Source organism: Dromiciops gliroides, chromosome 5 (genome assembly GCF_019393635.1).
Source record: "Dromiciops gliroides isolate mDroGli1 chromosome 5, mDroGli1.pri, whole genome shotgun sequence".
NCBI lineage: Eukaryota > Metazoa > Chordata > Mammalia > Microbiotheria > Microbiotheriidae > Dromiciops > Dromiciops gliroides.
In genome coordinates, this window is record NC_057865.1 from 243138425 (window position 1) to 243154458 (window position 16034).

Genomic DNA, 16034 nt, shown 5'->3' on the forward strand with positions numbered 1-16034 from the left:
TCCACTTTCTCAAGGAGAGAATTTAGAGTAGAGACAGAAGGAGAGAACAGGGGGGGGATAGGATTAAAATTACTGGATTTTCTTATTGCTATATCCAAAAACTGAAGACTTTTTGTATTTTTCTATTTTATACTTGTAGATACTCTCCTACCATTAGGAAGCTAAGTAGTGGAGTCAGAAAGACCTGAGTTCAAATCTAACCTCAGATACTAGTTGTGTGACCCTGGGCAAGCCACTTAAACTCAGTTTCTTCATCTATAGTAGCACGTACCCCTCAGAGTTGCTGTGAGGATCAGAAGAGACAATAAGTGTAAGACCCTTAACACAGTGCCTGGCACATAGTAAGTGTTTTTAAATGTAAACTATTATTATTATTAAAAGTAATATTTGTAAAAATTAGCTCAATTGCTGATTCTTTGTGGTTTTCTAATGAAAATATCACATTGTCTGCAAATAGGGCTAATTTTGTTTTATATGTACCTTTTTTGCCTTTTTGCTCTTGCTTGCCAGCTAGGTGGGTGGTACAATAGTTAGCATGTTGTGCCTGTTGTCAGGAAGACACATCTCCCTTAGTTCAAATCTCTCTTTAGACACTTAGTAGCTCTGTGACCCTGGGCAAGTCACTTAACCCTGTTTGCCTCAGTTTCCACATCTGTGAAATGAGCTGGAGAAAGATATGGCAAACCACTCCAGTATCTTTGCCAAGAAAACACCAAATGAGGTCATGAAGAATCAGACATAACTGATATAAGTGAACAACAATTGCTCTTGCTATCTTAATTAGAACTAGGTCTAATAATAGTGGAGGAAGACATATCCTTGTTATATGTCTTTAGTACTCATCTATTGTAAACAATTCTAGCTTTTTGGTTTACACACAGAGATATACACATATATTATTTTAATGGCCTTTATATGCCCGTGATATTACATTTATACATCTTATCAATTTTTAGCATAACTGAATCTTGTATTTTATCAGAGACTTTTTTCCTGTGTCTATTAATATAATCAAATTGTTTTGGTTGCTTTTGTCATTAGTATGATTAATTATGCTAACTGTTTTCCTAACACTGAACCACCTTCTTATCTCTAGTACAAACCCAACTTGATTATAGTAATTTTTACTATATCAATTAATTCATTTCCCAGGAAATTACTTAATTTTTTGCATCAATATTATTATTTTTATTCTATAATTCCCTTTTTCTGCTTTATTCCCCCAATGGATTAGGTATTAGGACCATATTTTTCTCATTAAAGGAGTATTATTGAATGTTTTACTTCTAAATAACTGAGAATAATATGTGAGCCATCAGTATTAATTGCTCTTTAAAAGTTTGATGGAAAGCACCTGTAAATCCATCTGGAATACAGTTTCTCCACCACTCCTGGTATTTCCTTAATAGTTTGTTCAATTTTACTTTCAAAGACTGAGTTATTTAAGATATCTATTTCATGACCTATTAATTTCAGTGTTTTATGTTCACCCATGTCATATAAATTCTTTGTTTTGCTAGTTGTTTTGCTTTTGTGAATAGGTCTTAAAACCCCTCATTTGACCGAATCATTCCTTTGAGGTATTGTCTCATGTCACCCCTACCTTCCTCAGCTAATCCCCTTGACAAAGCTTTCTACATATGTTGCTCCACTTCATCTTGTCTCATCCTTATCTAAACCTTCTTCAACTGAGTTCTGACCAAAACCAAAACCTCTCTAAGTTAAAAACCTGAAGCCCAAACCTCTCCAATTTAATTATCAAATCTGATGGCCTTTTTCTTGGTCCTCATCAATTCTGACCTGTCTGCAATATTCCTACTACTGCCCAACTCACTTCTGTCTCTTCACTCAACTTTCTCCTGGTTTTCTTCTTACCTGACTACTGTCTCTTGTACTGGTCCTCCAGAAGCTTGCATTCTAATACAAGTTCCTTTGCAGAATGTTTTAGATGCATCACTTCATTTCATCCTACCTTAGGGGGCAGGTACTACAGATATCAGTATCCTCATTTACAGATAACTAGATTGATGCTCAGATGAATTAAATGACTAGCCCATGATCACACAGTTAGAAGAAGTGTCAGAGATGGAATTCAAATCCATGTCATACTGAATTCCTAGTTCACTACATTATGTTGTCTCTCCAATCATGGCATTCCAGTGGGGGAGATATAGGAAGACAGGCAGGTCTTTCCAGGTTCTTCAAATGATCTCAGGTAGATGGGGTTCTGCTCCACCTGGAGATTAGAATTAGTACTAGAACTTCTGGACAAAGTTGATAGGAAGTGGGATAATTAACTGTAGGATAGTCAAAACAGATTCCTTCAGTGCTATTACCTAATTCCCAAAGAGTCATAATTCTAGGCTAGGTTCTGATAGATGGTTTTTGCCTTGTCCCAACCAAAACCAGGCACTCAGACTACTTCCTGACCGTATGTGTATATCCCATGTTGCTTCATCCTCACATCTGTCCCAATGGAACCCTGCCTCTGGGACAATGGGTTTTGATAAGTGATCTTTCACCTTTTCTTGCCTGGAACCAGACCTCCACAACGCTTCCCAGCCATCTCTCTAATTTGCCTGAGGAAGCCTCCATCCATTTCTTTATAGCTCACCTTTATGAGTTACCTTCCCCCATTAAGATGAGGTTCTGACCTCATTTCTGAATTTTTGAAATTTCTGAATTTTTTTTTGCTTTTATCTCCAGAGCTTAGCATAGTGTTTGGCACAAAATAAATGTTTTTTTTAATATATAGCACCTATATAGTGCTTTAAGGTTTACAAAATGCTTTGCAAATAACATTTCATTTAATCCTTACAATGACCTTGGAAGGCCATTGTTACCCCCATTTTATAGATGAAGAAATTGAGGCAGACTAAGGTTAAGTGATTTGGCAAAGGACACACAGTCAGGATCTGAGGCAAGATTTTAACTCACACTTTACCTGTTGTTTCTACTATCTACCCATCCATCTACCCATCCATCTTTATTTCTCACCAGACTTCCTTCTAGACTTCTCCACTATGTCCCAGAAATATTTTTATCCCAGAAAATCACTTCAGCCCTGCACTTCATAGCTCAGAAGTACCATCGGTCTCTTGTAACACCTCCCTCTGATTGGATGGCCCCTCCCAGAACCTTTGTTCAAGAAGAGCAACCAGACCAGCAATCTCTTCATTTGTCACCAGACTGAAATTCAGACTTACCTGAGTTGGGTATTTTCCCTCACCCTAATCCCCACTCCCATTCCCACCTTACCCACTCCCCCAAAGCTTATTTTTATGTGTCATCTTCTCCTATGAGAATATAAGCCCCTTTAGGGCAGCGACAGTCCATCTTTTCTTTTTTTCTTGGATTTATATTCCCAGGACTTAATGCCTGGCACATAGTAAGCAACTGATAAATCCATCCAAATTTGATAAACATGTATTAAGCACTTCTTTTGTGCCTGACACTGTGCTAAGCATTGTAGATACAATTTTTAAAAAGAAAGACAGTCTTTCTTATTTTATTTTTTATTTATTTTTTATTTTTAGAAAGACAGTCTTTACCCTCGAGAAGCTTACAATTGAATGGGGGAGATAACAAACAAAAGGAGCAGAAAAGTGGAAGAGGTGGATAGAAATCCAGGGTCTTCTTACTCTACAGAGTTGAAACCAGGCACCGCAAAATGCAGAGTGGAGTGGATCAAAACATCTAGTTTCTGTCCTCTATAAAGGAAGGCATTGGGAGGAGTTTGGTATGTCAATTTCAAGCCTTCCAATCAAAGGGGACAGTAGCTTGAGGGAGGTGGTGTCAGTTAAGGTTTGAGTGAGTGACTTGGTGAGGAAATTAGAGATGATGAGCTTAACCTGAGAGGGTCATCTTGTTCCTTGGAACTGAAACCAGGCAGAGTATCTATCTCACATAGTCTTTGACATATAAATAGTAACAAATCCATTAAATAGTAATTTTTGTGCCTAGGCCCAACAGCATAAAACTGAAAAGTTTTGTTTCGGGTTTTTTTTGGTGAGGCAATTGGGGTTAAGGTCCTCTTGAATCTGGGGCTGGTGTTCTATCCACTGCACCACCTAGCTATCCCAAAACTGAAAAGTTTTAAGACAAATGCATTTGAGCTGTGTAGAGAAGGAAGAGATCCTCAGATCCTTTTCTATTGTAAAGGAAAGAAAATATGTCCTTCCATAACACTGTGAGATTATTGCTATGGAGGCTTACAGGGATGGGGTTGGGGGCATAAAGAGCAAAGTACAGTAATGTCTGCAGAAAAGCCACTGGGAGAAGGAAGGATACCATCTGGAAGCTTTTAATTTTAAATGATAATTTTTGCTAACTAGCAAGGTGGCACAATGACTAGGATACAGAATTTGCAGTTAAGAAGATCTGAGTTCAAAAACCCTCTCAGATACTTACAAGCTGTGTGATGCTGGGCAAGTCATTTAATCTCTCTCAGACTCCGTTTTCTCATTTGTAAAGATGGAATAATAGCACCTATTCTCAGGGTTATTGTGAAGATCAAATGAGAACATATTTGAAAATCATAATGCATTGTATAAATGCTAGCTATTATTAATTATTTGCCAAGTTCAGTTGTTCCCATGCTTCAGAAAGAGAGCAAGTGCTCTCAAAGTCCTCTAAAATTTTGCTGCCCTGATACAAAGCTCTAGACACCCCACCCTAGTTACAGCTCTGTTAGTCCCCACAGAGAAATACCTTTTGATGTGTTCTCTCTTCTACAAATCCCTTCCCTACAGTTCTTTACCCTCTCCTCTTATTCCAAAACTTTAGTAGCTCCTGCTTCCCTACTGTTCTGCTTTTCTCACTTGAGGAGTATGCAGAGGGATCCAACTGGAAAGGCTATTCAAATGCTAGCCCATGTTTAACTCACGCCTGGTTTTTGTCTTCAGTAGTAGCACTGACCTTGAGACCATCCATCCACATCCCCCTACATATGGTATTTGCACCAGAAGTCTAATATCAGTTTCTTTATTTAGAGTACCTGCCAAGAGATAAGTATTCTTTTAACTAAATGTTTAAAATTATTCAGTTCTGTCCTTGAAACTCATTCACATTTCTCCCAATTACAAAAAGAGTCTCTATGAATATAATACAAGTAATCCCTCTCTAGGAAAAGCCTTTCTATTTATTGGCAAGAATCTTTATGTAATGCTTGATGATGCCCACTGGGAAGGACAAGCGGAATTGGCAGGATGAAGTTTATGTAACACTCCCTGCCCCATGGAAGCACCTAACCTAAAAACCATTTGCTTTTGTGATTTGTTATTCTTATTATTCAGTTGTGTCTGACTCTTTGTGACCCTGTGGACCATAATGTCAATGGGGTTTCTTGGTAAAGGTAATGGAGTAGTTTGCCATTTCCTTCTCCAGTGGATTAAAGCAAACAAAGATTAAGTGACTTGCCCAAGGTCACATAGCTAATAAATATCTGAGGCCTGATTTGAACTCAGGTCTTCCTGACTCCAGGCCTGGAACTCTATCTATTGCTCCACCTAGCTGCCCCCACCAAAAAAAAAAAAAAGAGTTAATTATATGCAGTTAATTAGGGAGTTTAATTTGATCTTTGTCATCACATTACCACCATATAAATGGGTTTTCTATGGACAATAATAGATCCATCATGTTCTTTCTGAAGCATGTTGGCCTCTTCTATCAATTCACTTGCCTTAATCATGCTTATTGTTACCCATGAGGTGTTGCAGTCCCAGACCAGACCTTCCTTAGTCACAAAATGGTTAAATAGAACCTCCCAGTTATAGTTTTTTAAGTCAAGAAGGGTTGCCAGGTAGGAAATAAGGCAACCTGGCAAATGTCAGGTTTCAAACACACATTTTCTATTGAACATGGATCTTTGAAGGCCCTGCTAACAGTAATTTTTAAAATAAAAGCTGTGACAGGTTCTTCCAAACTGGAATGATTGGAGTATAGGCTCAGAGACCTACTGTGTATCTGTTGTCAGAGGAACATCTTAGCAAAATCAGAGAGGGTTGTCTTTCAACTCAAAGACTACCCCCTAAAGTGTGGAAGAGCAACATTTTGTGTCATTGGGGGAGGTTCCTATGCTGATGAAATCTTGAATTTTAACACTAAGAGTAAGAAGAGAATGATGGGGCAGCTAGGTGGTACAATGGATCCACTGGCCCTGGATTCAGGAGGACCCGAGTTCAAATCTGGACTCAGACACTTGACATTTCATAGCTGCATGACCCTCGGCAAGTCACTTAACCCTAATTGCTCCAGAAGAAGAAGGAGAAAGAGGAGGAGGAGGATAGTCATCCAGACCTTCTCTGGGTATAATAGTGATGGGCAACCCACCATGGCATACTCTGAATCCAAGAATGGTTTTAGAACTTATGAATTTTGTACAGATATATAGTTCGAGAAACTCCCAGTGAGGGTCTATTGATGCAGATCAGTAACTATTTAACTACTTAGAGTCTTAAAGAGTTTTCTGAAGTATTGCAAGGTTAAGTGACTTACCCAAGGTCACGCAACCAGGCTGCATCAGCGGCAAAACTGAAACCCACCTTCTTGCCTCCAAACCAAACATTTTAGCCATCACTCCAGAATCCCTCTTGATGTTAATCCTTATTGAGAAAAACTTCCTTTGAGGCATTGGGCCAAAGCATCTGCCCTTTTGTTAACATCCAGTGATAATCAAAAGGTCATGAAAGGAATGATGTAAACCACGAAATGACCACAGAAGCTGACTAGGGCATTCCCCACCACAGACCACCAAATGTCTGAATAAACATTCCTCCTGCCAAGGCAATATTCAGAGTCACTCCGCTACCCAATTTTTATCTATTTCCCCCAACGGAATGATGGTATTTTCACCTATTCAGGAAAAGGGACAAAAGCTCAAAACCATTATTGTGGCCAGAGGCTGTGTATGAGGAGGAAAAGAATGTTCAGGGGGTGATATAGGAGAATTATGTTCAGGTGGCAGAGCCTATAGGTTTATTAAAGTTCTTGCCAGACATCTACTCAAGGAAGTGCATTGTGTATCCCTGTGAACCATGCTGCTTTTAACTCTCCTGGAGTAACAGAACTTCTTAAGATGCACAGTGAAAGATTTCAGTATTTATATTACATTGCAGCCTCAACTCTTCTTTAACAGAATTTTTTAAAACCTGGAATCAATGAATTTCCATGGGTTCTAAAGACAGAATGGGGTGGGGGTGGGGGGAACAGTGTCTGTGAATCTGAAACATCTTTATTTCCACTAATCTCTGAAATTTTGTATTTCCTTCAATTATTTAAAAACAACATTCTGAGAAAGGATTCATGGGCCTCACCAGACTTCCAAAATAGTCTATGACATAGGCCTCAGAATTCCTGTTCTATTGGATAGGACAAAGGAAGTTCAAGACTAGAATACTGATTCAAGAGCTAAGAAAACATACTGAGGGGGCAGCTAGGTGGCGCAGTGGATAGAGCACCGGCCCTGGAGTCAGGAGTACCTGAGTTCAAATCCAGCCTCAGACACTTAACACTTACTAGCTGTGTGACCCTGGGCAAGTCACTTAACCCCAATTGCCTCACTAAAAAACAAAACAAAACAAAACAAAACATACTGGGAATGTTGAGTTTCTGAAACTAAGAGCCAAATCAGGCTGCTTAAATGAGCTTTCTAACTCAGCCCAAGTTACTACGGCATTATAAATATAGCCACTTCTTAAAACAACCCAGCCAAATTACCTTGTGAATCATAATGTCAGTGAACCAATCCCTCTTTTATGGTAGTCCTCTTCTCTCCCTCCCCCCTCCAAAAGAAAACAAGAATAGCAGGAATAACTAAAAAATATAACTCACCACAATAATCACATTTGCTTCAGGGATTGGAAGGTTTTCCACTTCCAGATCTTGACCAGTCATTGCTAACAAGTTGAGAGATGGATCATAAGCAGGTCTAGGAAACGTGGACTTAACAATTATGCCAGGGTGTCGTTTGCTTGTTTGTATATGAGAAGGGGAATGGAAGCTGTGTTTATATGCTTTTTCATGGCTTGTGTCCAAGCTCTTCTCAATAGTTTGCACATGGTGGTAGATAAATACAGGCTTCCCACTCTTCTTCTGACGAATTGCCAAGAGGTGGTCACTATCTCCTGAAAAGCATCCTGTAGGGAAAACAGGAGAGAGAGATTGGAGTCAAAGATCTTATTGATATAGATAGACAGAACTGCCAGATAAAATATTTGTATCCTCCCAAGAAGTCTCATGATTTTAAAAAGATTTTTCTGGCTTTATGTAATGTCATATAGCTATATAACCTCCTTAGCAACATTAGGGTCTTAATTGGTCAACTCCCTATAACCAAAATCAATTGCCAAGTCATGTTAGTTCTATCTCTACAACATTTCTTACATACCTACTATGTACCAGGTACTATGCTAAGTTGTCATTTGTTCCTGGTTTTCAAAGAGGACCAATGACATCATGGAGAGATTTCTTTCTTTTTCTTTTTTTTTTTTCTTGGTGAGGTATTTGGGGTTAAGTGACTTGCCCAGGGTCACACAGCTAGTAAGTGTTAAGTGTCTGAGGCTGGATTTGAACTCAGGTCCTCCTGAATCCAGAGCCAGTGCTCTATCCACTGTGCCACCTAGCTGCCCCCATGGGGTGATTTCTTACCTTGTGCATGAATTGGATTTAAGTAAAGCAGAGTTGCACAAAGTTATCAGCTTCGCTCTCTCTTCCAGAATCATCAAAGTCCAATGGACAGACAAAAGTCAGAATGACTGCCAGTGGCCTGGGATGTAGTGTATGATCTTGGTAACTTCAATATCTGACCAAAGTCTGAGTTCTCCACAGCACTTGCTTCTGCCACCTTCATGGCCATTGGAATAAATTGTTCTCATCTGCCTATTCCACCAAAGAAAGTCTTCACATGCTTGGAATAGACATCCCCCTAACATACTGACTGGTTTATAGCCTATTGCTTATCCTCAACCTGATTTAACCCATCTACTGAGATGGTATTTATTGGCTTCTGCAAATGTTTAACTTCTTGGAGTCACAGATGAGAGTTGGGTGCAGGTGGACACCAAAGGTGGACAAACAGCCCTGAAAAGGCTTCAGCAAATCTTCACACCAAAGGTGCTTAATAAACTATACCATATTACAAGTATGATCTAATTTTTCCTAATATTATCTCATTACCTCTAGAATTGGATATGCCTTGAGCATTTAAAACCCTTAACAAACTGGCCCCAACCTACTTTTTGTTTTGTTTTGTTTTGTGGGGCAATGAGGGTTAAATGACTTGCCCAAGGTCACACAGTTAGTGTCAAGTGTCTGAGGCTGGATTTGAACTCAGGTCCTTCTGAATCCAGGGCCGGTGCTTTATCCACTGCACCCCCTAGCTGCACCCCCATCTACTTTTTAAGTTTATTACATATCACTCCCCTAAATGGATCCTGTTGGACTTCTTACAGTTTCTTTTACATGGCAGTCCATCTCTCATTTCCATGAATTTCCACTAAGATTGTGCTAAGTGCTGGCCATACAAAGAAAGGCAATAAGAGGGCATTGCTCTGGAGGAGTTCACAATCTAATGGGGGCAAGAAAATATGCAAAAAGAAGCTTAAAAAAGAGGGGACGAAGGGCAGCTAAGTGGAGCAGTGGATAGAGCACAGGCCCTGGAGTCAGGAGTACCTGAGTTCAAATCCGGCCTCAGACATTTGACACTTACCAGCTGTGTGACTGGGCAAGTCACTTAAGCCCAATTGCCTCACCAAAAAAAAAAAAAAAAAAAGAGGGGATGGGTATCCTGTGGCATAGAGACATGTGGAAGTCAAAAAATACTGAAGTGCAACCAGGTCGGGAAGGATGAGATGGCTACCCTGGGTTGAGGATCTGGAGATCTCCACTATCCATCCTCCACCATCTCCAATCAAAGGGTATTAGCCAGCACTCTCTAGCCGCACATACCTAGGTGGGAAGTGATAAAATGGCATTCCTGGGCATTCTCCAGGATCTGGGAGTTTTCCACATATATCTTACATTTGATCCTTTTTCCTCTATTCACATAGTCACCACCGCAGTTCAGGCCATTATCACATCCCATCAAGATTATTTCAATAGCTCCCTAACTGGTTTCCTTTCTTCCGCTCTAATAAATCTCTACTCATCCACTAAATTGATATTCATGAAGCACATATGTAGCCACATCACTTCCCTGCTCAGGAAAACTCCCTTTTGCACCTAGAATAAAATGCTAATCCATTTAAAGTTTAAAGTTTCCTTCTAAAAATATAAGCATTTAAAGTGCTTCACAGTTTGGTACTAATCTATCTCTCTCGACTGATTTCACATCAGTCCCTGTGTTACACAAACATCCCTGTCTATGTTCAGGCCAAACTTTCCAAATTACGGTTTCTCATCTATGACATTTGATCTCTAATCTCCATGCCACTGCCTAGATTATCCCATATGCCTCTTCTTTCTTACCTCTGCCTGTGAAACATGGATAGTACGCCAACACCATACCAGGAAAATGAATCACTTTCATTTGAATTGTCTTAGGAAGATTCTGAAAATCACCTGGCAAGATAAGGTACTGGACCCTGAGGTCCTTTTCTCGAGCCGAGCTGCCAAGCATTCAAACTGCACTAAAGAGAATCCAATTCCAATGGACCAGCCACATTGTTCAAATGCCAAAGATGAATTTACCTAAAAGACTCTTTAAGGGGAGCTCACGCAAGGCAAGTGCTTACGTGCAGGTCTGAAGGAGCAATACAGGGTTACTTTCCATGTCTCTCTGAAGAACTTCGGAATTGATGTGAGACATGAGAGACACTGACACACTATTGCCAAGCATGGCGTGCCTGCATCAAAGAACACATTGTGCTCTATGAGCAAAGCAGAATTTCAGTATCTCAAAAGAAACATAAATTGCACAAATTTAAAGACTTCTCCACTCCAAATGTCCATATGGATTATTTGTATCTGACCTGTAGTAGAGTTTTCCAAGTTTGTATTGGTATAATCAGCCACAGTCAGACATACCATACCTTGACCCCAGAATAGTGATGTCATTTTGGTCCTCTTTGAAAACAAAGGAAAACAAACAACCAGCAGCTGAACCACTATCTCCTTCAAGAGACCTTCCCTAATTTTGCCCAGTTATTAGTGATCCTTGCCAAATTATTTTGATTGATTTCCACTTATGTATATATTTGTATTTTCTTGCCTGTGTATATATCCCCCCATCCAGGACAATGGACAATTTTAAGGGCAGTTGTTATTTTATTTTATTTCCCTGTATCCTCAGCATCTAGAACTTTTTAGCATACAGTAGGGACTCAATAAATGTTTGTTGATTTGGACTGAATTAAGATCAGAGACTGTCTTATGTATCTTTGTATCTCCCGCAACATCTAGAAAAAAAGTATTACAACCTTTATAGATGTTTGTTGAAAGAATGAATTCTGAAACCACTTTCTTTCTTAAAAACCTTGTCAAATAATTCTCCTTAAATAGTTATTTTAAAGAATCTGCTTGAAGCTTCCACTTGAATAACTTTAGTGACTTTCCTCTAGGAAAGCTCATTATTTGAGTAAGACCATCCGCTTTTAGACAACTCTAATTATTAGTAAATTTGTCTTTATATTAAACTGAAATCTGCCTCTCTGGAATTCCCACTCATTGTTCCACATTTTGCTGTCTGTAGCCAAGTGGGAATAAATAGAATCTATCCATTACATGATGATTCTTCAACTATTTTATTTTTGTTTGTTTGTTTTTTGGTCAGGGCAATGAGGGTTAAGTGACTTGCCCAGGGTCACACAGCTAGTTAGTGTCCAGTGTCTGAGGCTGGATTTGAACTCAGGTCCTCCTGAATCCAGGACCAGTGCTTTATCCACTGTGCTACCTAGCTGCTCCCCTGCTTCGACTATTTTAAAGGAGAAGGAAGAGAAGGAGAAGGAGGAAAGGAGGAAGAAAAGAGAAGGAGGAAAAGAAAAAGAGGGACAAGGAGGATGGGAGGAGGAAGAGGGGAAGAGAGAAGAAGAGAGAGAAGGAAGGAGGGAGAAAGGGAGGGAGAAAGATAGGAAGGAAGGAAGGAAGGAAGGAAGGAAGGAAGGAAGGAAGGAAGGAAGGAAAGAAAGAAAAAGAGAGGGAAGAATGGAAGGAGGGAGGAGGAAAGGAAGTGAGGAAGGAAGTGAGGAAGGAAGTAAGGAAGGATCAATGAGCCACTTTATAAATACACAAAAGAGAGAAGGAAGTTCAGAGACAGCAAAGGTGAGAAAGCTTGGTATTATTGTGTTAAATACAATTTACATTTTTCAAAACATGTAATTAATAAAAATTCAGAATTTCATGTACAATCCTCTTTTTTATTCTTTTTACATTCAATACTCATATTCATTGATGTTTCTTAAGTTCAAAATTTTTTTTAATCGAAAACAAAAGAATTGTACACTAGAGGTTGCCACTAAGAATAACCACAAAATTTCCCATATGTTTTTTCAAAAGTGGAGTTTTATACATATGGGAGAGGGTTTTGAACGTTGGGCTTGATTGATGTGTTGGTGAGTTTTGCCTTCCTCATTTTTATTCTTTGTTATATGCCAAAGTCTCTAGGGAGAGAAGAGTAAGAGAGGGAAGGGGAAAGGAAAGGAATATATCTATAAATAAAACTAATATACAAACATGATAGCTACATAATTTTCAAAAAACAACAAAGAGATATATAAACATAAAAGGAAGTGGGCCAGCCACGGAAAAATGAATGATAACCAAATACATTATTATATGATTATAAAATAACCAGTGGAAAACTAAAATAATAATTCACTCAGTGGATTTTTTCCCTATGCAATACCAAGTTGTTCACTTAGCTTTTAAAAAATAAAATCAATTGGTATCTTTTTATATCATCTTGATTTCCAGATATATTCCTCTCCCATCCAAATAGCTATCCCTTATAACAAAGAATAAACCTGATTTGAAAATAGAAGAATAAAACAGTTTAGTAAAACTAACCAATATATCAATCAATTCCAACACTATATGTTATGTTCCAAATCCATAATCTCCCCCACCCCAATGCCCACCTCCTTCTACAAAGGTGGAAGAGAATTGTATTTTTATCTCCCTTCTTTGGGGTCAAGATTAATCAATATCATTACACAACATTTAGTTTCAATCAATTGGCAAGCATTTAAGAGCTTACTTACTATGTGACAGGCATGTTGCTAAGCACCAGAGATATAAAGGAAAAAGGAAAAACAATCTCTGACCTCAAGGTGCTTACATTCTATCTATATACATCATAATATACAAGAAAACATAGAATTGAGGGAAATTAACCTTAAAATGAATGACATTTTGTTCTATTTTGTTATAGTTGCTACTGTTTTCTATTTATATTATTATAGCTATAGTATATGTTATTTTCCTGGTTTTTTTCACAGTTTGCATAACTTCCTGAAGATTTCATACTCATCATTACTTACAATAGCTTAATAATCCATTCACCTACAATTTATTGAACCATACCTTGTTCAATAGGCATCTATTTGATTTCTGGTCCTTTTCTACTATAAAAGGTGCTGCTATAAAAATTTGGTGATTATTGGACCTCTTTAATTTAATGACCTTAGAGCATATATCTAGCAGTGAAATAGCTGATTTAAATGGTATGTATATTTTAGTCACTTTCATTGCATAATTTCAAATTGTTTTCCAGAATGGTTGGACAAATACACATTTCCATCAACAATTTATTAATGTTCCTATTTTAACACAATCCCTTCAATGCTATTTGCATCTTTTGTCATCTTTGCAAATTTTTGGGGTGCAAAGTGAAATTTCAGATTTGTTTAGATTTATATTTCCCTTAATAGAAATTCATGTTCTTTGATTTATCGAATTAATATATTCTGTTCCATTTATCTATTTTCCTCTTAAAACCAAAGGATTCCTTCTTTATAGTGCAATTTGATTTATAGAAATATTATTCCTCTTTTATTTCTATATTCCCCTCCATTATTTCCCTTAAAAGTCTAGATTTTTGCTCTTCCAAATGAATGGTATTATTTTTATTTGTTTTTATAACCTTGCTGGATTGATTTGCATATTCTCTCAATTAATTTAGGTAACATCACCATTTTTATTCTACTGTTGTAGTCCAGCCATGAGTAATGAACATACTTCCAGTTATTGAAATCATTCTCTATTTCTTTAAGGAATTTTTTGTAATTGTATCTAGATAAGACCTGAGTGTTCTGTGGCACATTGATTCTCAGATATTTTGTGTATTTTTCATTTATTTTAAATGGAACTTTCCTTTCAATTATTGCCTACTGTGCTTTGCTATTGTTAAAAACAACAACACTTTTGTGTTTTGTAACCTGCCATTTACTGAAGTTATTCGTCATCTCATTTAGTTTCTTTACTGATTCTCAGATGTTCTCCATGTAAAACAGCTATCATGTCATCAGAAAATAGAAATATTTTTGGATCATCTTTACTTACATATATGCCTAAAATTTCCTTCTCTTATATTGCTATTATTTGTACTTCTAAGTCAAAAAACAGAAAGGAAAGTTTGGCGGGGGAGACTCTTACTTTATTTCTCTTTTTATTAGAAAAGTTCTAGGGTATCTAAAACTTTTTGTATAATGCTGGATTTTGATTAACAGATATTTATGTCATATAAAAGATCCTTCTATGATTATATTTCATAGAGTTTTTAAGCATAAATGAATATTCTACTTAGCTGAAAGCTTTTCTTCATTTATTGATATAATAACATGATTTGAATATTTTTTATCTTTGTATTATTCTTTTAACTGTTTTCTTAATATCAAACTATTTTTTGTATCCCTGGTATAAATCCAACTTGATAGTAAGGAATGCACAAACACAAATTCATATAACACTACATGTACACATATATGTGTATGTATTCATAGTTTTTTGCCAGGATTTTATTTACAATTTTGGGACTGATATACTTTAATTATATTGGTCTGTTATCTTTCTTTGCTTGATTCTTCCCTAGTTTAGATATTATATTTGTTTCACAAAAAGTGTTTTTTAGATTTTTTTTACTCCCTTTTGGAGAATTTATGTAATATTGACTATGATCCTTATATTGTTTTTATGCATCTCATATTTGAGATCAGTATATATTTACTGTATATAAATCATGTACTTTTAATATTGTCGATTTTTGCTTTTCTTCTTTTAGATTGCCCTTTACTTGTGTGCATTTTTTTTTTGGTGAGGCAATTGGAGTTAAATGACTTGCCCAGGGTCACACAGCTAGTAAGCGTCAAGTGTCTGAGGCTGGATTTGAACTCAGGTCCTCCCGAATCCAAGGCCAGTGCTCTATCCACTGTGCCACCTAGCTGCTCCTCTTATGTGCATTTTTATTACCATCTGTTGTTCTCTCTTTTGTTTCTTTGGAAAGATTCACAGTCATGGATTTAAGTTTTCTATTTTGCCAATGATTTCTGCTGCCTACATTATAAATTTTGCTTAAATAAGTAATTTCATTCCTAAACTATTTGGGAATAAATTTTCATTCTCTTTTGGGAATTGAAGAGTCCTCTGCTTCACTGGATTTTAATTTTTTTCCTTTGTCTTACTATGTTTATTTTGAGATGTTTGGACTCATTTAGATGCCTAGAGGCCATCTGCCATTCTGTTAACTGACATTTTTCCTGTTTGTTTTATGTGCTTGCACTCAAGATTTTTAATGGAGTTTCCTTACTCCTGAGATCTTTAGCAATTTCATTTCCCCCCCCCCCCGCCCTTATTTTACCTTGTCACTCACTCTTTGGCTCATTCTCCTTTCATAGTAGTTCCCCTGAGAAGTGTACTTCCTAACTATCTCAGCCTTCTCCTACACTGGAGAATTTGCACTTTTTTGGCCTCATTTTCAATTCAAGTGACTTCTTTAAGGGACAAGACAGACCTCAGCTGAATGCCAGTCCCCTTTCCTTCTAGCCTGGTAGAGCCCCACAAATGCCCTGTTGCCCTACCCAAGTTACCTCTGTTCTTTAATTCTG

The 16034-nt window shown here is 37.6% G+C and overlaps 1 protein-coding gene across 1 annotated transcript in view; it reads right to left on the bottom strand.

Moving 5' to 3' along the window:
* The window catches only part of PTPRR (protein tyrosine phosphatase receptor type R), a 373668-nt gene that overhangs the window by 328187 nt on the left and 29447 nt on the right, over positions 1-16034 (bottom strand). The window contains exon 2 of the mRNA XM_043965209.1: positions 7831-8135. Coding sequence (XP_043821144.1) covers positions 7831-8135 — 305 coding nt within the window. The remainder of the gene's footprint in view (positions 1-7830; positions 8136-16034) is intronic.